The 24821-nt window shown below is 41.9% G+C and overlaps 7 protein-coding genes across 9 annotated transcripts; 4 read left to right on the top strand and 3 right to left on the bottom strand.

Annotated features, from left to right (window-relative positions):
- Positions 1-145: 145 nt before the first annotated feature.
- Positions 146-3445, bottom strand: tsr3 (TSR3 ribosome maturation factor). The gene is made up of 6 exons (XM_035611744.2): positions 3032-3445; positions 2284-2494; positions 1765-1958; positions 1478-1645; positions 749-803; positions 146-432 (listed from the first exon to the last, which is right to left on the bottom strand). Exons 1-6 carry the CDS (start codon positions 3150-3152, stop codon positions 279-281), a joined length of 903 nt encoding a protein of 300 aa, XP_035467637.1. The 5' UTR covers positions 3153-3445; the 3' UTR covers positions 146-278.
- Positions 3446-3467: 22 nt separating this feature from the next.
- gnptg (N-acetylglucosamine-1-phosphate transferase subunit gamma) lies at positions 3468-6382 on the top strand. Its single transcript, XM_035611745.2, has 11 exons — positions 3468-3627; positions 3749-3803; positions 3882-3949; positions 4038-4092; positions 4243-4326; positions 4441-4534; positions 4765-4879; positions 4975-5057; positions 5546-5674; positions 5805-5886; positions 5987-6382. The coding sequence occupies exons 1-11, from the start codon at positions 3582-3584 to the stop codon at positions 6064-6066; spliced, it is 891 nt and encodes a 296-aa protein (XP_035467638.1). The 5' UTR covers positions 3468-3581; the 3' UTR covers positions 6067-6382.
- On the bottom strand, positions 5935-15919 carry LOC118287032 (uncharacterized protein C7orf50 homolog). The gene is made up of 6 exons (XM_035611751.2): positions 15762-15919; positions 15260-15400; positions 15055-15168; positions 8779-8975; positions 7995-8076; positions 5935-7613 (listed from the first exon to the last, which is right to left on the bottom strand). Exons 2-6 carry the CDS (start codon positions 15395-15397, stop codon positions 7434-7436), a joined length of 711 nt encoding a protein of 236 aa, XP_035467644.1. The 5' UTR covers positions 15398-15400; positions 15762-15919; the 3' UTR covers positions 5935-7433.
- Positions 9706-14850, top strand: LOC118287026 (G-protein coupled estrogen receptor 1). Of its 3 annotated transcripts, none has more exons than XM_035611740.2 (3): positions 9706-9915; positions 10403-12690; positions 13174-14850. In XM_035611740.2, exon 3 carries the CDS (start codon positions 13341-13343, stop codon positions 14406-14408), a length of 1068 nt encoding a protein of 355 aa, XP_035467633.1. In that variant the 5' UTR covers positions 9706-9915; positions 10403-12690; positions 13174-13340; the 3' UTR covers positions 14409-14850. The 3 variants fall into 3 exon arrangements, with proteins under 3 accessions (XP_035467633.1, XP_035467634.1, XP_035467632.1); XM_035611741.2 differs by having other exon boundaries at positions 11206-12690; XM_035611739.2 differs by lacking the exon at positions 13174-14850 and having other exon boundaries at positions 9716-9915; positions 10403-11695.
- A 496-nt stretch (positions 15920-16415) lies between the features above and the next one.
- Positions 16416-18165, top strand: c16h16orf91 (chromosome 16 C16orf91 homolog). Its single transcript, XM_035611753.2, has 2 exons — positions 16416-16629; positions 17613-18165. Exons 1-2 carry the CDS (start codon positions 16526-16528, stop codon positions 17944-17946), a joined length of 438 nt encoding a protein of 145 aa, XP_035467646.2. The 5' UTR covers positions 16416-16525; the 3' UTR covers positions 17947-18165.
- Positions 18166-18663: 498 nt separating this feature from the next.
- Positions 18664-20598, bottom strand: h3f3d (H3 histone, family 3D). Its single transcript, XM_035611754.2, has 4 exons — positions 20444-20598; positions 19540-19682; positions 19244-19397; positions 18664-19143 (listed from the first exon to the last, which is right to left on the bottom strand). Exons 2-4 carry the CDS (start codon positions 19665-19667, stop codon positions 19015-19017), a joined length of 411 nt encoding a protein of 136 aa, XP_035467647.1. The 5' UTR covers positions 19668-19682; positions 20444-20598; the 3' UTR covers positions 18664-19014.
- An 872-nt stretch (positions 20599-21470) lies between these two features.
- On the top strand, positions 21471-24260 carry c16h8orf33 (chromosome 16 C8orf33 homolog). Its single transcript, XM_035611742.2, has 5 exons — positions 21471-21673; positions 21929-22380; positions 22473-22563; positions 23567-23713; positions 23835-24260. Exons 1-5 carry the CDS (start codon positions 21646-21648, stop codon positions 24047-24049), a joined length of 933 nt encoding a protein of 310 aa, XP_035467635.2. The 5' UTR covers positions 21471-21645; the 3' UTR covers positions 24050-24260.
- Positions 24261-24821: the final 561 nt, after the last annotated feature.

Below are 24821 nucleotides of genomic sequence, written 5' to 3' on the forward strand. Positions count from 1 at the left end.
AGTGAGAACTCAACGTTTGTGTGGAAATTCACACTGCACACGTAGATCCAACTTTGGACAAGCATGTATCCGAAAAACGCATCTTACATTAGATGATGGTTGCCGATTCATTTGATCTGTATTTCCATTAAAAACAGAAACCTCATTTAATGGTCTTCATATTTTATTACAAAAACTGGTGAGCCCAAAATAGCATTCAATTTATGGAGTAGTGAGTCGTTAAACGTAGTTTTGCCAGTCCTTGTATTAAAACGATCCATTATGCTTTAATGTGATGACTATGATTCAGTCTGTTCCACTTCGTGATGATGTGGTTCTGTTCTTGACTCATCGTTGCTTTCCGTTTTCCGATCTTCTTCCTCATCTTCTTCTTCTTCATCCTCATCTTCCGACGTGTCGGTATCCTCACTAGAATCATCGTCTTCTGGTTCACTTATTACAGAAATGACAGTTCAATTAAAATTAGTAATCATACCTATGGAAGACAAACTAGAAATGTACAGAAAGTAAGAATATTTATTAAGAATATTTTTTTGCTGACCATAGGTCACTCTATTGCAAATTAAAAGTTGTATAAAGTGACATGCAAATATGTAAACAGACCACCTGTCGACACTAAAATGACTGGATCAGTAGTAATTATACATTTTTCACGAAAGGATTTGCAAACAAACAAAGTGTGAGGAATTGCCTCACTCTGATATACATTATACATTTAATACCTTCATGATAAATACTTAATGCTTACCACTGATGTCTGTTGAGATTCCTACACTCTACTCCTGAATTAACATCAAAAGGATCTGTGAAAAGACAGATGATTACCTCTTTCAGAAGGAAATTGCATCAACATTAAGCAATAGCATGCAGCCCTCTCTATGTATGGGGCAATTTTCCAGAGATGCAGGAAATGATCACCCTTGTTCCAGACTTCTGAATCACTGCCCACATCTCTGATTTGTTCGGCCATTCAAGTAGAATCACATTAATCATAATCAAATGAAGGAAGTAGAGCAAAATAGCTAATTACATCTGACTATTGATGGAAGGAACAAATCAGTGTTTATAAAATTATGAGTCAGATATCACAACTCACAATGACCTTTGGTTTTTAATTAATTATATTACTCTGAACTAATTCATGAAGCTTAAAAGGCTTAAAAACTATGTTTTTTGAATATGATTCCAGTGTTTCCCAATAACAATTTAGCACTGGCGAGTCACCACAAAAAGAAAAACTACAACCATTGCTGGAGCATCTACAAAATAAATAAACGTTTAATATTCTATTCCAGTTTCCGTAAAATGCAATCAATCATGATTCTGTCATAATTCTTCTGAAGGAGTGCTTACCCCAAATAACATTTAAAAGCAAGCCAAAGACAAAGACAAAAATAAACAACATCACAGCCACTGCTACTTAAGGATATTGGGAAAACACTGGGTAGGACTTCAATATATTTATTACTGAATTTACCAAACTCCTCCTCCTCTGGTTTGGACGTGAGAAACTCCTTCTCTACAGTGAGCAGCTCTTCCTCTGACTGGCAAGCAGCATAGCGGTCCAACAGAACTTTATTGAGCTCCAGAAACACTCTCCCCCACTTGAATTTATTCAACAAGAGCATAGCCAGTTCTTCGAACCCTGCAAAATCAGATAAAGTGCATTTGAGTTTCACTGTCATAACTTAAGACTAGATACAAGAAGCAGTCAGGAAGACAACGCAGTACATAAGTCCTGAATAAGTAAAGCTAAAGCCTTACCTACAATGCAAAATGTAGCAGCAAAAGCCTCAACACAAGACAACTTGCAGGGCTTGCCATAGTTGACAGGGTTTGCAGCTACGAGGTACGGCAGTAGCCTGGGGTGAGTCCCGACCATCTTACTGAAGGGAGTCTCCTCCAGTTTGGCCCAAGAACAGTCAATCACTGCCAAACCATTTTGAGCCACAATCTCTCTGTGCATAAAAGCAAATATAGAGATCATGAAGAAAAATTCCACTGAAATACATTTGTTATGGACCAATTGGTATAAATACACATAGTAGACACATTGAAGATGTGCTCAAATTATTGGTTATCAAATAAAAAAACAAGAATTACTGAAAAAATACTAATTTAAATATGCTTGTTTGATTTTCTTTGATTTTAAAACATATGTGGATATTATCTGGCTTGGCTTCATCATCTGAACACAATTTTATAATAAACTGTAGAGATTCTTTGCAGGCTGGCAGCTATTTAAACATTGTAGTGTATGCAGTAGTAGAAGACTCAACACACCTGTCTGCTGGCGTAACATACTTTGTTCCCATTGGACTCAGTATGAGTCCGTTAAACCTCTGATTGAGGCGCAGGTTACGTACGAATCCTTTGCGTACTAACTTTCTGCCAGTGCAACGTTTAGGATCACAGTGACCCAGGTCCCACATGGCAAGTGGACAGGGCAGCTTCACCTGAGGAGCCTCCGCTCCATCCTCTACGTGGAGACTCGCTGAGGTGGGAGAAAAAACAACCACAACAAACAGTGGCAGAGGACAACGGTTACATTATAATATAAATATCAACATCCTCAATCAGGTTCATGAGGTTTATACTTGCAGGTTTTTTTCCCTTAAACCAGACCAGTCTTCAAGTAATTACTTACTAATAACTGATTGTATATCACCACAGTAATAGTTGGCAAAGGTGGTATGCAATAATTTTTAGCATCAGCACATTTGACATCAGCACATTTGAAAAGGGAATGAACGGCCAATATCGTTTTCGAACATTAAATCACAATCTTAGGAGCGCAACAGACCAAGGCCTCATGTCTCCACACTGAAACACAGGGATGTCGTGTAAACCATCTACTTTAGATACTCAACTGATGCAATTTATATAATATAATATTTCATTTAGCTTTTTGAACAGGGCAAATATTGCACTTTGGAAAATCTAGCTCTCGTAGCCTACATGTAAAATAAAAGGCAAGCACAGAGCAGTTGAAACAAGTTGTTGGATTATAAATCAATCAATCCACCATTACCTTCAAAAGCAGTGTGCATTTCTTCTGTAAAGGCCTCCAAGGACTTCCCCTTCATTTTGTGGCGTCTGTCTTTCCCCTTGTGGTCAGGACGAACAAACTTGCCTTGTTTCTTCTTCCCCATGTTGCACCAGGTGGACGAGTAAGAAGGTATTGTCAGATTACAGCAGAGCCCAGATGTTTACATGCTTTGACATTAGCTTGCTAGCTAGCTAGCTACACCACCAACACATCTGATAGACGAATTCGCAAAAACGAAAATGTCTTCAATCCTTGTGTGGAGCCTTTAACACCACGCAAGTCGTCTCAGCCTTCGTTCGGCCTCCACTGCTTTAAGTGACGTTTGAGGTACAGTTTAGTTGCTGTCGCTACTTGGTATCGTGGAGAGCACGTCGTAGCCCAACAACGCTCAACGCGCATGCGCACGTCTTGTTTCGCAACGTGACCTGTCACGTGACAAACGACCAAACCGAGCAGGAAGTGTAGCTACAAGGCAATTCGATGTCATATTTTAGTCGTTCATAATTAAGCCGTGCACTCCTTGTTTAGCAAAATGTCGAGTTCAATGGAGCTGTGGACGGTCTGCTTGTCTCTGTTCAGTAAGTGACGTTATACTCCGCTGAATATATGTTATTTTTACTGTTATACTGACCCAGATGTGCCATTCCACTGTGTGCTCATTGAGTCGAGTCTGTTTTCGACTTGTTGTCTTTCGCCCAGTAAACCATGGATTCGCCGGTAAAATGAAGATAGTCGAGGAGCCAAACACATTTGGGTACGTTAAGCAGAAATCGCGTGAGTGCCATTGTTGACGTCTGACGTCCTACCTGACCTGAGCTCCTCTGTGTTGCAGTTTGAACAATCATTTTATGGCCCAGGGAAGCAGGCTACAACCCAAAGCGACCCCATCGCCAGTGTCTGGTGAGATACTGGGACTCACTTTAAACCCTGCATTGTATTTAATCAGCGACAGTCACTCACCATGTGTCACCTCAATGTTTTCCTCAAGGCCCAGTGCATCTTCATCGGCTTGCTGGAAAGTGTTTCAGTCTCACAGAGTCGACGTGAGTATTTTACGTCTCATCTGAGGGTGGCATTTGTGTTTTTATTAGCCAATACGTTTCAGCAGGCTTTCTACAACTACCTATTTGATTTCTAATTGCATCAACAGAGACTGCCTCCAAAAATAAACATTTTTTTGGGTCACTTCCCAGGTATAAATATGAATTCTGTCCATTTCACAACGTCACCCAGCATGAACAGTCATTTAGGTGGAACGCCTACAGTGGGATACTGGGGTAAGATGCTTTACCCTTACCTAGAGTTGCCTTTATTGCAAATATCATTATGTGAATAGTTGGCAGTAAGCAGTGGGTTTGTTGTGAGAGCTGCCAATTCTCTGCTCCTCCTAGGATCTGGCAGGAGTGGGAAATGGCAAACAACACTTATACAGGAATGTGGATGAGAGATGGGGATACTTGTGGAACCAGAAACAGAGAAACAAAGGTTTGTGTGCTTAAATATGTAAACGTATTCTGGTAGTCATCTGTCTTGGGAGATAATGAATGAAACCCTCAACCCAAGTCTACTCATTTAATTTCACACCATTGAACAGTTTCCCCTGGGACATATCCAACAAACACCTCTTCACTCAACTCATTGATTCAAAGTGATTGTCACGAGAAAATATGAAGACAAATTTGTTGTTTAATTTTGCCTTTGTCACGGTTCTGTAGGTGATTTTTGTCTGCAGTACAAGTAGCAAGCTTGCTCAAGTCTCAGAGCCCAGTACTTGTGTGTACTCACTAATCTTTGAGACCCCACTTGTTTGCCATCCACACTCTCTTTTGGGTAAGACGAGAACCATCCTACAGCACAAATCAGCAGCGTAAGTCTGTGATTACAGTAATTTATTTTTAATAATTTGTATGCTTCCCCCCCCCAAGTGTATCCAACACTGACTGAGAAGCTGCAAGGAGAATGGGATGAAGCTGAGCAGGCTCGCTATGAAGGTCTTATTACTGAGCAGGTAGAGCAGTTTGGCTGAGATATGACGCAGCATGTCACTGACAGTTCAGGCAACTTGCAAGATGATGATGTAGATGTGCATTTTTATCAAAAACCCAGAGTTATGGGGCGACTCGATAGCTGAATGGTCAGGGCACACACCACATTGGGTTCATGTACTCTGAGCAGCAGGTCCCCAGTTTGACTCCCGAATGGCTTGACCATTTACTGTGGGGCTCTTCTCTTCTCTCTCACCCTCTTTCCTGACTGTCCTTTAATCTATTAATCAAAAATGCCTCAAAAATTACTTGAATAAAACCCAGAATGATTTAAACTGAGACATGTAGTTCTTGTTCTGATTGAATAGAAAATTCTATACTTATTAACCAACTGAGTTGCCTGCTGAAGTGTCAGCCCTTTTTAATGTTCTTCTTTACCTTTTTTAATCCAGTTTTAGTAAGTTACCTGATGGTCTCTTGTACAATAACGCAATGTCTTTGTTTGCTGCAGGGATATAATAATCTTTTGAGGGACATTTTTGAAGATGCTGGTCTCCTGAAAAGCCAAAAAGTGAAGGTCAAGTTGCCAGAGGTTGCAGTCAATTCAGAAACACACATCTCCTTGCAGAAATGCACTGAGGTATGTCTATTTATACAGAGATTGAAATACTTTACTAAATAACAGTCTACAGAAAAGAAATATTATTACAATAATGCTTAAGCAATGTGTCAAGAAGTTGTTTACATTTTGTCAATACATTTTTGTACAGGACTTCGAAAAACAGAGTGAAGAGATTGAGAGACTACGTGCTCTCCTCACTCAACACAATATTCCCTTTGATTCAAAGCCAAGTAAGTCACTTCCCCTAAGCAGTCTTCACTCATTTAAGTTTTACGCACTTTGTAGTTACATAGTTGTGTAATTTCATTTGCTTTTTTATATACATCACAGATGAAACTCAAGGTATCATGACTGTGACAGTGAAGGATCAACACCCACGAGGAGACAATGGCCTTATCGATCTGCAGTGAAAATCACCTTGAGCTGGTCTTGACCTTGTGGCATTTACAAGCAGCCGGATGTATTTCGTCAGTCAACGTGAGCAACAGAGACACTCACCGGACAATATTCCTGTCACTAGTGACGGAACTAAAGGTTAATTTAAATAGGTGACACTGAAAAAATTGCCTTGTATATGGTTTTCAACCGTGGCGGAATTTTTTCAAGAGAGGTTCGTACACTCAGCTGGCTCTCTCATGGGTGTCAAACAAAAACTAATCTTGTTATATGCTTCAAATTCTGTAAGCATGCAGCATGTTGAGAAATAAAAAAAAAGTAATCAAAATGTTTTATGTATACACACTTGAGTCTTTAGAAGGTTTACAAACATTTATCAAGAGAAGTGAGTCCCCAAAAAGTTTCAGGTGAAGACATGTTAGACTGGATGGTTGTAACCGGCATATTTCTTGTGTATGTGTGCCAAACCAAAAGGCAAAAATCTTAACAGTTGGTGTCATTTATTTGTAAGAGAAATTTTAATTCAGTCAATTGTACTGTATTTGGGTGTAATTTTATAAGTCAGGAAATGATCAATTAGATCATCAACGTTTACTTACATATAGAGACTTAGTTGCCTTCGGATGATAAGTTTTCAAGCTGAATTAAGAATCAAAACATACACCATTGTAGTGCAGGAAACCTTCCTTCTCCCTGATCCTGCAGCCAGAACTGGCAGCTGTTCCTGTACCTACTGTACGTCTGCTTTGGGCACTGAGACGATGGGAATACTGGACTCAATCACACCCTGGTAATATAGAGACTGTGTAGAATTAGATCAGCTTATAATCAAAGCAGACACTTTGTGTAAGATTTCATTTAAGTAGAGGGTTTACATAAATGCCAAAAATGAAACAGATAAGTTCAAATCTCAAATGCACATACATCAATAAGAACTTCTGTTGTTGATTAAATTTATTTTTTGTCTGAGGGGATCTGTCAAAACAAAACATGCTCATCATGTTTATACCTAGACTGAGTAAGAAAAGTTATTCAAATCAGCAGCTTCACTGACTATGAGCCTTGACACGCACAAACATGTCTCGACTACAAACATTCCTGCGACTTCACTCCAGAGGTTGTTTCATCTGTGCAGGTTGTTTCATCTGTGCAGGTTTACGTCTCTTCTCATCTGTCTTTACCCAAGAAGCTTATTTTCTTATTTCTTAACATTTGGCGTAGGAACATCAACTGCTGTCCTCCCAGAGTACTATTGTACCACAAGTATAAAATGGCTTAACTTTCATATTCTACAAAATGTGAGCGACACTTGTGGTTAAATCCAAACTTTAGTTCAGTCTTTTTTTCCGGTGAATGCATGCCTCCCTGTAGTAGTGGCAGGTCAGGAGAGCAGCTGGATAACTTCTCTGGCTCTGTGCGCCCTCTGCTGGACGGCCACATCCTCTGGCGCTTTGCCCGACTCTTCAACCAGGACCAGGGCCTTCTGCACTGAAGTGTCCCTCGCCAGTCCACGGAGCCCATCCAGGTACTGAAGCAGCACGGTGAAATTCTCATCTGGAATCTAAGGACAAGTATTTTTTAAGTGATTGTGTTGTTTTTCTCTCATCTCTACGCCATTTTACATAACAGAGGAGTTCATAAAGTTGTTGGTGGCAAATGTATTCTCCACTTCCACATTTGAAGAGTGCTCATCTGCCTTCCATGTATTTCAAGGCAATTCAAATCATTAAATTAACTTTTTGTAGATATATCTATATTATTCCACAATTTTCCTTAATTTTTCCACAACTTATGTACTTCACAAAATACAAAAAAAAGATGTTCAAACCCTGCTGTGGAACTTTGAATGTGATTAGAAGTTGGGTGTAACTCACAAACTAATGGAAGAACAAGCGGTCAACACTTCCTTCACTCATAAAATGATCACTCTGGTTACTTTTACCTTTTCAGAGTCAAACATGTTTTGCAGTAACCATGTCTGCCTGGTCTTCTGGAACTTCCACTCTGTACGTTTCTCAGCCCAGCTGCAAACACAAAACCAGTTTTATAAGGCTCAACTTCTGCTGAGATATTACCAAATTAGTGTTGAATTTTTTAAATAATATTCATTGTATGTTCTCCCTCCATACTGTATATATGACAAAGGGAAAGACACAAAATAACAGAAACACTGTGAAGTGCTACCCCGGTACTTCCATTAAGATGTGTAACTCTAGTTGAAATCAGTATCTCAAAAACACTACACTATTAATACTACACTTCCCACAGTGCATCTTGAGCATTTTATTCCACTCTGACAACATGGTGAATACAAAAACTCCCTCAGTCTGTAAAACAGGCTCAGGGTGACGGCACCAGAGCCAAAGGTGATATTATAGAAATAGTAAACCGAACTTGATGAGTTGGTGTTTTTTTTTCTTTCAAATGAAATTTAACTCACCACCCAACACTAAAATCGACAGCCTTGACAATGACTGCAGCAACACAACAGAAACATTAAGTTTGTGATATATTTTTGATCCTCTGGATACATACCAGGGCTTAAATACCTGAAAAGTAAATGTAAATACTGCCTGTGTGCAGTGTTTTCTACACAGTGCTTCCTTGTTATTTGATCAGAGATATGAGCTGCTTTGGAAATACGGTTTCTAATACAAGACGTGACAACAAACAAAGCAGGAAGTTGTTCAACATGTGGTCCAGTACCAAATGAGAGTGGTGCTTACCAAGTGAGGTAATCTAAGGCCTGCTGAGGTGCGGTGGGTCCAGATGCTTCTGTTTTCTTTTGGGTCTCTCCCTCAGTTTTAAGCCTCTTCTTCTCCTCCTTTTTCAGGATCTTCTTCATCTTCCTCTCCATGACCCGCTTCTCCTCAGGACTCAAGTCCTCCTCTCCCTCCAGCTCACATGTGGGTGGATCTGAAATCTGTCACACCGCATCCAAATAAAAGGAGTTATTTACATAAAGACCTTCCTTCTTATTATTGTCAGTGACTGTGTTAAGCCACTATCAAATATCCATAAATAGCTCAAGACTGAATGATAAGAAAAGTTGAAACAACAATTTTTATGGTAACAGCCATTTCCTGCCAGCACTGTTTAACACATTTTTCTGGTTCAGTGCTAATTATACACCCAGACTGATTTCTATTGAGTGTAAAACAACGCTGACACATTGTTGTTCTACAGTGAAAAGACAAGTGAAAGCGAAATTCGTTCTGTGTGGTAAAATTAACGGTGGTGTGCAAGATCCCTGCAGTGCTGCGGTCAAAGAGCTCACTTTAGTCCACAGCACACGCTTGCACCGTTTAAAAACCCCCGCCTGTTTAGTTTGTTTCTCGCCAAATCACACAGAGGAGTCAAAAAACACAGGTGTTGTGTGAATTTTGACATGGAAGAGAAACATTTGTGGGTAACAAGTTTCTCCCTTTAACAGCATGAAATTGATAATCTGTCTATTGGTGCTTGGCAAATGTCTTACTGGACTTCACTAAAACAGCAATTCAGTTTAAAGCTATATGATTAAAGCCATTTAATTCCTGGAGCCAGCAACCACAGCCCCACTACTGCATTTTACTCTCGGGGGAAGTCAAACAAGGGGCACAGTATGCTCTCTGATTGAACGGACTCACAGTGATGAAGAAAAAAAGAGAGAGAGGGAGGGGAGGAAAAGATTTTGGTCACGTGGCCACGCAGTCATTCTGAAAGTATGCTGGTGGGGGTATTGCCCACAGAAATGAAAAAGCCCTTCACAGTGAGCGGCCGTGTCCCTGCAGCGAGCATCATTTTCGGAGCTTTAAGTCAACAGGCAACATCTGGCTGGTGCATTCAAAACAGGAGGCGAGCGGGTGACGACAGCAAAAATGGTACGTGGAAATGCATTTTTTTTTTAACTGAGCTGGAAGTTCCTCAAAGAGGAGCAAACAAAGACACGCAGTGTGACAAAATATATAATAAGACAAACTAAGCTACTACGATTTATTGATCTGTAAATGTATATATTTAGAGACACATGATTCCTAAAGATTAGTTAAAACTTTCATTCAACTTTGAGTTAATTTAGGGAGGAAGTGTTGTATATGTTGTAAGAGTATGTTCCTGCGGAAAACCCATTTAATGACACATTGGGCAAAGATGCATTAAGAGCAGCTGGGAAAGTCTACTTGTTTTTGTGCACTAAGAGAGCTACTGATTTACAGAACCTATATTCAGAACCAAACGATACGACCTTTGCTGATAGTTTACTAGCTTCCTGTTCATCCTCTGATGGGAGGAAACACTTGACAAACAGTGGAGGGTGATGCTGCCGAAGACTCGATTTCATTAGTGGGTGTTTTCTATTTCCTTTTGCAGTCTAAAGGCGCGGCCTCGCTCACAGTTGAGGGAAGCAGCTCACCTCTTCTTTCCAACGCTTCTGCCATCACAGACAACTTCACCATCACGGACACCTCCACCTCCACAGTCCCCCCGTCCTCTGTGTTAGACCAAATTGCAGCCAGCGACATAACCTCCAGAGCGAACTATGTCTACAGTTTGTTTGCAGGACTGGGATTTGTGGCAGGCTGCTTTCTGCTCTACAGCTTCATCCAGACATACAGAGCACACAGACGGCTGGCCTGGCTCGACTGTCTGCTCTGGGCCTTTTGTGGCTTCCAGCTGCTGCTCCTGCTCCTCTCGCTCCACGCTGTGGCCTACAGGCCCGACTATCTGAAGACCTCAGCGCTGGGCTGCGCTGCTCTCTCCTTCATCATCAACACAGCCTCTCTGTGTGGCCTGTTTGTGTTACTGCTCATGGCCTATGTGCTAACCCTTGATCCACCATCCCACTCCCTGCTGCGGAAGCCTGGGGTCTGTGCGGCTCTGGTGATCCTGACCTCTGTCCTGATCGCTCTGATCCTGGCTGCGATTCGTGGGCCCAGTGAGGGTCTGCAGGAAACAAAAAACTGTTTCATGGATCCAGCCCAAGCTGGTGTTTCGTATGCAGCAGCTAAGCTGTGCCTAGCTTTTTTGATTCCCTACACCCTCCAGTTAGGACTTCTGATATGCGGCTGTGTCCGGCAGTGGAAGTCTAAAGGACGTTTCCTCTCCGGCTCTGAGGAGGGTCCAGTGTTCCTGACAATCACTGTGTTAATGTTTTTCTGCCTGCTGTTCTACAGCGTGGCGCAGGTCAGAGGAGCCCAACTACAGCGAGAGGTGGGGCTGAGCAATTATCAGCAAGCGTTTCTGAACGTGGCCGAGTTTGTACTGTTCTCAGGGAGCAGCGTCAGCCTGCTGCTCGTGCTGCTCATGCACAGGCCGTGTCGAGAGAGTCTCCAGGGAGTTTTTAGGCAGCTGAGGGACTGCTGTCGGAGCCCAGGGCGCACACAGTCCAACAGAAACATCATTGCTCCACACATCGAGATCACAGACACCCTGCAGGACATCGAGTCATAGAGGACAAAAACTCTCCGATGGGAGACAGGACTTGTCTGATGCGTCAAATTAACGACCTCTGATATCTGATGTTTTAGACATTTTGTTTTAACATACCTTTTCCATTTGTTTTTCCCTGAACTGTTTATATATACATGCATGTATTTGTTAAGCTATTTTTCAAATGGTGTTTTTTTTTTTAAACAAAAATAAATGTTTTACTATACACCCTCAGACCTGTGAAACATATTTGCACAGTGCTTTCATATATTTTACACTCATAAAACAAGGGTTTCAAATGCCATGCATGGCCATGTTTAATCTAAAAACAAACTTTGGCGCCTTTCGGCATCAAGCCCGATGAGTTTGTTTTGAGATGACACGCGACAATGCCATGAAAATAATGGCATAATAAAGGCATTTTAATTTTTCTTCTTAAAGAAAATGCTTTTAAGTAGCTCAAACAAACTCAATTTGAGATCAGGAAACGCTCCAACCCAGTCGTTTTCTTTCAATTTTCTTGAAGTTGTTTTGAAACACCAGCTATGAATAAGACAATTGACTTTTTCTTGGAAAACATACACGATTTCACACACAAGCCCATTTAGACAAAATGTCTGGAAAAAACCCTGCCAGAATGCCACATAGGAAACATACAGTCTTGGAAAATAAAAGTCAGATGCTAAGTTGAGTGCCAATATTCTTCATATTTTTTTTATATTAATCTGTTAAAGAACAAAGGAAACCGACCAGTAACTTTCCACCCTTTCCCAAAAAACCAACACCAGTTCTAGGAATAACTGACCTGCATTGTATCAGTGCCAGCATAGTGAGGCACAAAACCAAGGACAAGTAGGAACATTAATACAGGAGCTCAGTTGCATAAGTTGGCATCATGTGAAATGTCAGACCCGGATTCTCAGTGAGTGAAAATCACAGCAGCAATACTTTAAGTCAAAGATCTAACATACATTTCTTTTTCATAACAAAGTCAGAAAATCATGCCTGTAAATTGCACCAGTGAACTGAAACAAACAGCAGAGGGAGTTGAAACAAAATGAGAGCCTATGCCCAACTGTCCTTCATCTTGTTTAGTGTAAATATGCTCTTGGTGTTGTTGTGCGATACACCGCGACACTTGGCCAGATTTACTCTGACATCTGCTTTCATAGTTACCACCAACGGACAGAGACAATTTGACAGACTACATGCAGTGCTAGGAAACCTAGGTAAGGTTAAGCTTTTCTATATTAAAGATTAATTATTACAATTTTGATTATGTCAAAGATAACTAACTCACATTGTCTTTTATTTTTTACAATAAAGCCATTATTTCTGTCAAATGTACCATTAAATTTGACCAACAGCAAATTCAGCACAACACCTATTAATATTTTCCAGTATTACAATTTAAAATCCTCATATTGAACTAAAAGAATCCTAAAGTCACCTCAAAGAGTGAATCTTTATTTTCTAACATTTATGCTTAATCTGTATCTGAAATATGGCATTTTTCAAGACTGATTTTAACCACTTTATTCCAAATTGACTAACAACTTGTATATGTTTGGTGTTGTCAAATGTATTGTTTTTATTGACAGTGTGTACAGAATTTCTGCCAAACGAAAGTCAATTCTTCAACATCAAATCTTTAAAAAACTGAGAAGCTGTAAACAAGCCTTTGACTTACTGTGCCTCTCCTCTCTGTAAAGACCAGAGTGGGCACCAACTCCACTACATGTCCGCGAAGACCAGGAAGAGGGAACCGATGGCACAACACACTCCGCAGGGGCTAAAAAACCTCGGAAAACGAAGGACTATGAAAACTTAACGGTTAGCCACCACTAACACCAGCTCAACACAGAAGTGTAATTTGGACATGACAATGTACGTGAGCTACAGCATCATCACCGAGTATAACTTCACTGTAAACCTAAATGACACACAGGCAGTCGTCTCGGATTTCTTGCAGACAGCTTCAGAGAATCATCAGCGTTTCATTATCAGCCTCGTCCTTTCCAGCCTCTACACTGTATTTCTCTTCCCTGTCGGCTTCATTGGCAACATCCTCATCTTAGTAGTCAACCTGCAACACAGGGGCCGCTTGACGGCCCCAGACCTCTACTTTATGAACCTGGCCGTGGCCGACCTCATCCTTGTGGCAGACTCTCTGATCGAGGTGTTCAACCTGAAGCAGGGCTACTACAACAAGGCCGGCCTCTGCACCTTCATGAACCTGTTCCAGCAGGTCAACATGTACAGCAGTGTCTTCTTCTTAACGTGGATGAGCTTCGATCGGTTTATTGCACTGACCAGCACCGTGGGTCGCAGCATGGCGCACGCACGCCTCAGTTGCTGCCTCATCTGGGTGTCCTCGTCCTTGCTCACCCTGCTTCCTTTTGTTATAGCTCAAGCTCAGCACGCTGGAGAACTCACATTCTGCTTTGCCAACGTGACCCAGATCCAGTGGCTGGAGGTGATGCTGGGTTTCCTGCTGCCGTTCTGCATCCTGGGCCTGTGCTACTGGAAAATAGCACGGGTGCTCCAGCGCAGCCAGCGGGAACAAGGGGTCAGACTGTGGAGGCCTCGCAGGCAGAAAGCCCTGCGGATGATCTCGGCAGCTGTGCTGGTATTCTTCCTCTGCTGGCTCCCTGAGAATGTGTTTGTAAGTGTCCACCTCCTGAGAGGTGACACGGACGGGGACACCCTGTGGCAGCACTACCCGTTGACAGGTCACGCTGTCAGGCTGGCAGCCTTCTCTAACAGCTGCCTGAACCCACTCATCTACAGCTTCCTTGGGGAGACCTTCCAGGATAAAATGATGCTTTTTCTCCAGCAGAGGAGCAGATGGGCCAAGCTGCAAAGGTCAGCCACAGAAAAATCCATCTTTGTGCCAGCCACAGACATCTGCAACCATGCGACAGACGACGCCTGTATTTCATTATAGAGATTCATTTGTGATTTTGTCTGCATTGTTAAATTACTCATAGGCGTTTTGTTTTTAAAATAACATTCCGTCAGTGTTCATTGTTCAACAGATTTTTTACCAGGAGCTGAATTTTCCACAGATGTCTCCTCCTCTAAACAGCACACAGACCAGATAATTAAAACCCATAAAAACACTGGATAAAGCGGTTTCACCATTAAAATCTTGGTTCCTTTGTTACACTGTGACTGTGACTTGGAATAGTTAGGACGTAGTCGGCTGGAAAGAAAACATGTCCGGCCATTGTTTATGGAAACTCTAAGATTTTACAGAATCAGATAAGGAGGCGTAATTCATTTATTTTACACGATGTATTGTCAAATGAAAAATGTGATTTCTGATTTAACTTTGGACAATTTTTTCGCTTGAATGAAAATGAAAATAAACAGTTTTATGCACTGAACGACTGGTCAATGCTCTAAATTGTGTTTTTATGTATCATAACATCTTGTTATAAATTTTTGTTATAATTATGAAGCACTTTCAGTTTTCTGTTTGGAGAATCACAAATCCGCTCCCACAGTGCAGCTGACTACTCACAGAAACTATCATAATAAAGTAATGAAAATATTTTAAAGAGGACACTTTGAGCAGTTAACGTTATTACCTCAGTTTTTTTTGTCTGCGTCTCTGCCTCTTGTATCTTTTTGCGTTTCTTGACCTTTTTATGTTTTTTATCATCTGCTGTGATGGCTTCGGGAGGAATCTCGACCGGAGCCTCCTGGATGAAGTAAACACATTATGTATAAGTTAGTGAGTCCTTAAATGTTGGGTCATCGACTACAACAGGAACAAGAGACGGTGCCACTCACCTCTACTTCCATCTTCTTCCTTTTCTTTTTCACTTCAGCATCCATCGTGTTTTCTGCATGAACCTCGGCTGCATTTGACTCCAACTTTTTTTTTTTGGGAAGATTTGGTACTGATTTTAAAGATTTATCTTTGGCCATGATCTGATTCAACACAGAGAAACACAGTGCATGTTATTAAAGAAGTACACAGTCACACTGTATGAAGTTACAAATGGACAGATCATGAGCCCTAGAGGCTGAGAGGGATAAGTGCCTCTACATACTTCATTCGCTGTCATCAACAATTAATGACACTAACCCTGAGCCATAGACAAACGCACGCAGTAGAACTGTATATGAATATTTAACTGGGTTGCGTTACTGCTGACGACGTGTCCCCCGTGGACAAGAATAAATAAAGAACTATGTCATTTGCTCAGGGAAAAACAATTAAATGCTACTTTGGCCCAAACATTATTTATATCACATTGTTCTTTTGTTAAATTAATCATATACAACTTACTCGAGATACGGAAAGAACGTGCTGGCCTCCGGAAAGCACAAAACAAGCATGGGGATCCAAACGGGAAGTGATGTCGCCCGGATGAAGTGTGATTGGACAGACATCTCTCTTTGTTTTGTGATTGGTCGACGAGTGTGAGTGATTCACAGACCCTGGGTGATAACGCCACCGAAGCCCTTTTAATATTATTTGAATTATCAGTAATTATTATCTATTATCTATTTCTGTCAAATTATTTGAGTGAGACAAAATAAGATTTTGAATCGTCAGAGGCCAGTAACATGAAAACTACAAAGAAATGTAATGAAGGATATGGATACAAAGTAAAAATTAATAAATAAAACATTGCGAGTACCTCCTTGTAGGTAAATTCTGATATGATTTTACAAAGGTTAAGGTTCATCCAAGGAAAACAGCAGTTGACAAAACAAACTTAACCAGGGTCAATTTACTGTTTCAGGAAGAAGAAAAAAGTTGTAATAACAACATTTCCACGACAAACTTTTAATATTCTGTTTCTCTGGATATTATGATAACATGAGTATAAAATAGTGATAATATGAAGACTTGAGTGTAAAACGTCTAAATTTGTACGCGATTTCAGATTCCAATCTACATTTTAGTGGAACGCTCCACACCAGTGTCCATTTGCTACACCGGAAAGAATTCAAGGTTGCACAACGTCGTGTTACATGACCTAACCAGAGAACGTTTGGTAAGAAACTCTTTGGTTCCACCGTCCAGACGAGTGTGTTCGCAGTAAGATGCTCATTCATCCCGAGATGTCTACAACAGCAGGACGAGTGTTCGCCGGTCTGACAAGAGTGTCTCTCAGTCGAGGGGTTTTCATTCACAGCTCCACCGTGAGGTGAGTGTAAATCTTTGGCGGGCTGACAGGAAGCACGCTGGCTGTGACTCAATGACAATGTGTTATTTATCAAAGGAATCAGTTTGTAAATTGCAGTTGTAGGGAGTTTTGATTTTGATTAATTACCAGGCCTTTCCAGTGTTTGGAGAAGTTGGTTTTCACAATGTCAAACCCTGATTCAGCCTAAAACTCACATCCGCTGGTTCCAATGATCTGGACATTTAAAGTCAGCACCAACACACGAGACCAGTGTTCACCTTGATGAAGTGATCAGGTGACAAAGACTGCTCTTTCTAACACTGAGACGGAGTTTTCATAATCACATAAAGGAGTTGTAAGGTGGGATTTACAAAATGTAAAGTCATGGTGTGTTCTTGTGTCCCTGAGAATTTGTTATAAAATCAGGTGTAGGCTTTGTCTCGAGGTGGCATCACCACTGTGTCTGGCCACATCCTGCTCCAATACAGGAGGAGGCAAATTAAAATTCTGGTAGTCAATAATAAATATTTTTTTTAAGTTGGGCTGATACTTATATTAACATTTGACAGCTTTAAAAAAAGCAATAACAATATTTTGTTATTTATTTAAGTTATGGATCGTTCAAATTTAATTATAGTACAATTGGCATTGTGGGATTTCTGTTTTGACGATGATCAAGTGCAAAGCACCTGTTTGTCCCATTGCACATTGTTGTGGATTTTCTCCCGTCTTCTTCAATTCTTCAGCCAGATGGTATCAAACAGGTTTGTAGGGAACAAATCAAAGACATAGGAGGACAGGAAATGTAATATTGAATCTCACAATTGTATTCTTGGAATTACAGAGTACACATTTACATTTGAAATGCAAAGGTTCGCAGAACCCCAGTCTCTTCTCTAACATGTTCTTGTATTAGCAGCAAAATAAAAATGTCAAACAACAAAAAGTCGTCAGTCAGTCAGTCTTAACCAATGTCTTATTTATTTTTCTGTTGTCGTCGGCAGAGTGAACAGTGTAAGGCCGCTAGCTCTGAGCTCACGGAGGCCAGCCAGGTCCAAGAAGCCCACAGATGACAGCGAGGTGAAAAGTGAGCCTGTCAAGTTCTCTGCCAGTAAAGCCAGTAACAGCAGTTGGAAAGTGGATCAAGCCATGGGGAGCAAGTTTGAGCGGCCCTGGTGGAAAGTCCTCCCCATCAGCCTGATTGCCACCGGCCTCCTTCTGTGGTGTGTACTGAGAGGGGAGACGGACTTTGATGTACTGCTGGAGAAGCAGCTGCATGAGCAAATACCTGGCTTGGTTGAAGAGGAAGAGGAGCAGCAAGTCAATAAGTCGAGTTAACAAATGTGGAACTTCAGATGTATATACTTTTTTTTTTATTTATTATGAAATTATTTTCCACTATGTTGGGCTCTGGCACTGACTCATTGTTCTGACCAAACCGTCCACTATGGAAATGCATGCATTTTTTTTCCTCTCTCATTGAAAATTGTTAGACCATACATTGCCTTCTGTCAACTTTCATTCATCAGAAAAAAGATTAAAATTGTTTGAAACCTACTCTTCCCTTTTAGTTACGGTTCACTCGATAGTTGAAATGCTGTTATGTTTTATTTCAGTGGAAAAACAGTCAGCTTCTTCCCCCCCCCCCCCATTTCCGAGTAACAGGTTTTCAGATGAATTACCTTTGCCAGTCTTGACTTTAGACGCAGCCCGTGTTAATGGAGACTAGTCACGGAGCTGTTAAATTTGATTTTAAGAAATGTCCCTTTATTGTACCACAGGGCCATTTGCATTATGAACAAGTGTCATGGATTCTTGAAGATGACTATGTAGGACCAGAAACGGTGGAGAAAAAAAGTTAACTGACACTGCCTCGTATTAAGGCTTTTAAAAGACTCAGGTTATCCAACTCTGATTTGAAGTTTACTTTGAAGTTTAACCACCATGTCCTCACTTTAACCAAGCAAAATACTAAAATGGTAATTACTTCTGTAAGCTCAGACCATACAACGAAGCTAATATTCAGTTACACATTTAAACAACTCAGGCCAAGAGTTTGAGGTAGTGGAAAGTTTATTTACAGCACAAGAAATCCTATGACATGCAGAGGATTGAAAGGGAAAGATTCTAAAATAGATTTGCAAACCTGAGAAAGGCAGTGGAATATTGTCTTTCGGCATTTACAGATATGAAGATCTATTCTACAGTGAATTGGCCAATTGAGAAGAAAGTCAGGAGTGAAATGATAAACTTAGTACAAAAAAAACAAAAAACATGCCGGAAACCACAAATGACAAAAATCAGGTGGTACACATGCTGGCAATAGATCAAGATTTACAAAACAAACCCCCAGTCAGTCCTTCCCACCCACCCACCCCCAACACTAAAAAGATAAAATCCAATCATTTATGCACGCTCTCCTCTAATTCGCCTGGCCAGCTGAATGTCCTTGGGCATGATGGTAACCCTCTTTGCATGGATGGCGCACAGGTTGGTGTCCTCAAACAGTCCAACCAAGTAGGCCTCACTTGCTTCCTGCATGAGAAGAAGAAGGTTAGAACTACAATCCTGCCACCTACTACAACAGTGACATTTTACAACCATCCTTTCTGATTTGTCCCCAGTGCTATCCCACCTGAAGAGCGCCAATGGCTGCACTCTGGAAGCGCAGATCTGTCTTGAAATCCTGAGCGATTTCCCTGACCAGACGCTGGAAAGGCAGCTTCCTGATGAGCAACTCGGTGGACTTCTGGTACCGACGAATCTCACGCAGAGCAACAGTACCCGGCCTGAGAAGACAAAAAGATGTGCAACCATCAAGACCCCCCAAGTCATTGACCATGTTTTGTCAAATAAAACTGATGTGAGGGACATAAAATGCAAACCGTTATGATGGATCAGACAAACCTGATCACTCATGAACATGTGTACCTGTATCTGTGAGGCTTCTTCACTCCGCCGGTAGAGGGCGCACTTTTCCTCGCAGCTTTGGTGGCCAGCTGCTTCCTAGGCGCCTTTCCTCCGGTGGATTTACGAGCAGTCTGCTTGGTACGAGCCATTTTTCACTTGTATGTCTGGAAAAAACAAAACAAAAAATGTAAGTTAGTCATGTATTCCACACTACCATTAGGATTATACTCTAATATCTACAAGAGTGAGTCACCACCACAAGTGAATTTCTCGCTGAGCAGTTTAACCGATGACACACGAGTCACCGCCCCCCTCAAATATAAATTAAACCGTTTTAATCATACAAAGAGCTGCAGATAAAAGCCAAGCTAAGTAACGTTCAGAGCAGAATGCATCAACCCCCAGTGGGACGCAGCTCTCTAGGTGGATCTTATATATATCTCAGTAGAAACTTGCGGTTTTTAATGAAAAACAGCTACGAGGACAAGCCTCCATTAAGCTGCGGGAGAGACGCACGTTTCTTTGCTGTCGTTGGCGAGCAAATTAAATGCTAGCATGGACGGTTGCAAAATGGCGCCAGCTTACTATCATAGAGGCTTTGATTATATCAGTAATTGAATTAGCATCGTAGTCGTCGCAATGATTAAACATACGCGTTAAGTAAGTCCTATTGTAACGTTACGTTGTGATAGAAACGAGTTTCCCGACAAAATGAGTTCACAAAGAGCAGCTCAAGTGGGGCTAACAGTTAGCCTGGTGGCTATGGCGCGCTCCGTTGTTGTCAATGGATTGTCGGTTAACACGAGTCCAACTGTATTTTAACCTATTTTAACAGTCTGAGAAGCAAATTAGTCAATTGGGTTTTTTTCTTACCATTAGCGGCTGGAGTAAAAGCACGATGGTTTAGAAAATGCCCTCAACTTACCTTTTATGTTTATTTCCCGGGACAGCTGTGTACCTCCCCAACAAGACGGCTGGCTGTATTTTGACTGTGAAGGAGGGCAGGGGGTGATATTTATAGCCTGAGTGGAGCGCGACATGAAGTCCCGCCCTCCAGGGTACAGGATAGGTCCACAGCGATGTCCACGACGGAATGTTATTGGCGGAGGGGATAAAAAAAAAGAGGCTCACCGCCTGCGCCTCTGAAGTAGATTTTTTGAACTATCAACATGTTCATCGAGCGATTCCAGTCAGTCGTGAACCTGGGAGAAAAATGAACGTATAATAATTCGTACTCCTCACAGTCATCAGCGTTTAGTTCTACACGACTGGGGAACGATCTTTTAAAATTATATGTGTGGCCAATGAACAGGGCACAAGTTATATCCAAAATGAATACAGGACATACTGTGTTTGTATGCATTTGTACTGAAACATGCTCAGGCTTGAGCACAGTATTGCTTTAAAAGCACAATCAAAAAACAACAACGATCAAAAGCAGGAAGCCCAGATTTCTTTTCTATGGTAAACCCATAGCAGCCAGACACAGCGTGAACTGCACACATAAATCTCCACAATAAACTTCCACAAGTCATTGCGTGAAGACCTGAGTTTGTACATCACATTTAACCCCATGCTTCATCTGTCGGAAACTGGATGGGTCATATTATATTGATCGTTAATGGATCAAGCATAATAAAATCGAGCAAGGACACAAATCCTTTGTGTCTATATTATCTGTGGAGGATTAAGCGGGAAGCTGATACACAGAGCCCCCAGCCCACCCTTTCCTGTTACTATCAAGTTTATTTATTATGCTTTTTTTTTATTATGCTTTACTATGTTTGCTTTAGTTCGTTAATTAAATAACCCGTCTTTCTGACATGACAGAGATGACATATATACATATTTTTTTGCTAATTAATCCCATAGACTGTAATTATATTCAAACGGAAAAGTCGATCCCCAAGTGGAACCACGAGCGTAAAGGAAATATAACGACACGGACCTCTTCTTCAGTGACACCGGAGGTGAGTCGTTCCAAACCTAACATGATTTAAGAACGGAGACGAAGAAGTAGAAGCATTTAAAATAAATACATAAAGCTGGCTCACACCTTTGCGTGTTCCGTTGAGCATGTCTTCATCCCCGAGGCCTCGAGTTGAATAGTTGAGACGAAGGAAAAGCATGGCCGAGCAGAGACTGCTGTTTATGGGTACATTTTCACTTCATCACACGTCTTCATTCGAGCCTTGTTGCATGGAAGTGTGAGGTCTGTTACAGGTCGTTTGAGGCGACAAAACGTGGATTCAAATAGCTGAAATGGGGCATTGTGTCCAAAAGAAATGGCAAATGTACAATTAGCTTAAATTACCTAGATTATTTTGGAGGTAATTATTGCAATTCAAAATCCATGCAATACCCTGGAAAATAAGTCATTGTCAGGTTTGTGTGCATGTTCATTCAACAGATATTGAACAGAAGTCAAACAGCTCCGCTCCAGCTGAGAGACCCCTTTGGACTCGTAGTGACAACACCTTCAGATTCGAGTTCCTCCCCGACAACCCTCCAGCACTTCAGGAGAAAACCTCACCGGGCAGCGCCCAGCCAGCACCCAGACAGATATCCTTTACCGGAGAGGGCTCTGCTTTTGCCTTCAACTTCCAAGTCCCTGGTGTCACACCGGAACAAGACATGGAGACGGCAGGAAACCCAGACGCATGCTCTCGGGGAAGCCAAGGTTGTATCGGAGAGGAAAAGCCTTCCTCGCTGCAGGAGGTTAACTCTTCACCTGAGCTGTCGGTGCAATCCAAAGTGAAGAAGAAGAAGAAGAAGAAATCTGGTAAAACAAAAGTCCTAGAAAGCACTGAGGCACAACAGAAGCCAGCTGAGGGGAGTCAAGGAGGTGAAGATACAGAGCTGGTCAGTGTGATTTAGTTTTCTTCCTATACAGTAGTCATGTTGGGTTCCAATTGATTATTGATTTCATATTTAAATGTGACTGTGTGTTTCAGAGTGCAGAAGAGCAGCTGAACAGACAGCTGGACTGGTGCATTGAGCACCTGGAGAAGGGGATGAGATCCCAGAAGGGCACACCGAAACAGAGTGAGTGTGTTACATGGCAAAGCACATTACATTGTGTTACATCGAGTGTATGAGTGGAAAACATTAGAAATCTAAAGACAATCTTTCAGTATGGGGCCAGAATAGGGCAATATATGTACTTAAAGGGGCCATATTATGCTCCAGGCACCTTTTCAGCCTGCCTCCATGTATATTTGGTCATCTGGGGTGTCTGCCAGCCCACGGAGAATGAAAGGAAACAATGAGTCGTTGATTCGTGGTTTGGGTTGGCCGTGCAGACGGTCTGTAAACGAGCCATTCACAGCCCGGGCGTCAAGTGACGTAAGTTGACTCCTGCTACTGGGGCGACCACGCCCCCAACCTGAGCAGCACCTCCCCCCTTGAAGTGCCGAAAAACCCTGTGCGTCTACGCCATAATTTTCTCCCCGCAAGCGGACGACGACCGGGGGCATGGCCTAGCTAGACTCACGGCCGGCCGGCGTAGCTCGCGGATACCGGCGGAGCTTGCGGCTCGCGGCTACCGGCGGAGCTCGCGGCTACCGGCCGGCATAGCTAGACTCGCGGCCGGACGCGAGCTCCGCCGGCCGGGATGTCGTTAACGTTCTATCGCCCAGCCCCTTGCGCTCTGTGTGTAATTATGGAGAACGTGTTCGCTGTGCCTCCCGGGTCTCTACGTCGTGTATGTGCCTTGTTACGTGCAACTGTTGTCATGGCAGCGCAACGCCGTAGTTGCGCAGCAGACCCGGGGAGGAGCGAGGTGGGGCTTTGCGGAACACGAAGGGAGGGAGGCGAGGAGTGAGCAGGAAAGCGCTGGAATCAACCATAGTCTCACAGGGCTGTTTATGCAGAAAGAGGAGGCTACTGTGTGGCTTGATCCTTGAGGTGTTTTGACATGGAATGGCAAAGACATGTAGTGCACACACCTGAAAACCAATGTAACTTGTGTAAAAGGGGGCATAATATGGGACCCTTAAACGTGAATTGCTTTGAGGTGTGACACAATGAATGTTTTTTTTTTCTTTAGAGGAAGAAGCATCTCATGCCCTGAAGACTCTGCGTAGCTCCAAAGCTCCCCTGGTCAAGAAGAGGCAGGTGATGAGAGCCATGACTGGAGAGTATAGGAAAAAAATGGAAGAAGAGAAGAACAAGCAGTTCAAGCTCATTCAGAGTGGTGAGTGTGGATTGTAGAAGAATCACATGAAAACTCAAAATTACACTGTGTGTAAAAAGGTCTACTTTGGGACTGTGGAAGTGTGTGGAGTCAATTGCTGGGTTTTCTTTGTTCCCAACAGAACTGGCATCAGCTCAGGTCAAAGTTGTGTCAGATTCCCCCAAGAGGTCTGTTTTCCACCAGAGAGCCAAAGTCAAAAGCCAGACCCCAGCCGCAGAGGACAGCCCGCAGCAAGCTGAAGCCCAGCAAACAGACCTGACAACTCAGACTCAGGAGAAGACGTCAGCTTTTGTCTTCACTCCATCGAAGGAAGAGTTTCGCTTCAATTTTCTCTGATTTTTAGCCCTGAAGACAAACTTTTCACCGTAGCCAGGTTCTGTCAGACTGTGCCTGGGTCGTCTCGTCTGAGCCGGACATTTTTTGTGGAACGCAAACAATTGGAGATAATGGGAGGGAAAACAATTTACAATCATACTTGCTATTATATAAAACACTTGACTGATTGCTGCCTGGACCTTATTTCAAAATAAATAATTTTGTATTATTATGTTTTGCATTGTTTATTCATTTGGAATATTAAAAATTATAACAAACTTTTCATATGCAATGCAAGATTTGTGATAGTTTAACCAAAGGCTCAGTTACATTGTAATGTGAGAAGCATTGAGCAGTTTCCAGATTAATTTTCTCTGGTGGGGATTAAAGGTTAAAAGGGTTGCTGGTGTAATTATTTTATTATCATTTGTGGCATGTTCTACTGTCATTATCATTTAATAAATAGTACATTCTGCACCTATCATGGTGCTCAAGGTCACCTTACATCAAGTACAGTAATGACTGACAAAACTCTATAGGTGTAGTTCGTAAGCAGCAGTCTACCGAAATATCATTACTAATCGTGTGACCTGTATACATATTCATTCGCCAGATAAGGAAATAATGCATTCAGAATTGCTTGAAATTAATGCTTTCCATTATGTCTTCCTGTGTCCATTTTCTTCAAAATAAAAAATAAAAAACTGTTGACCCCTCAGATTTTTTTCTTGAAAAATCTTCTTTTTTTCCTGCAGGGCAATGCTGTTGATTCAAGATGACACAACAAAACGCT

Source organism: Scophthalmus maximus, chromosome 16 (assembly GCF_022379125.1).
Source record: "Scophthalmus maximus strain ysfricsl-2021 chromosome 16, ASM2237912v1, whole genome shotgun sequence".
In the NCBI taxonomy this organism is placed as follows: Eukaryota; Metazoa; Chordata; class Actinopteri; order Pleuronectiformes; family Scophthalmidae; genus Scophthalmus; species Scophthalmus maximus.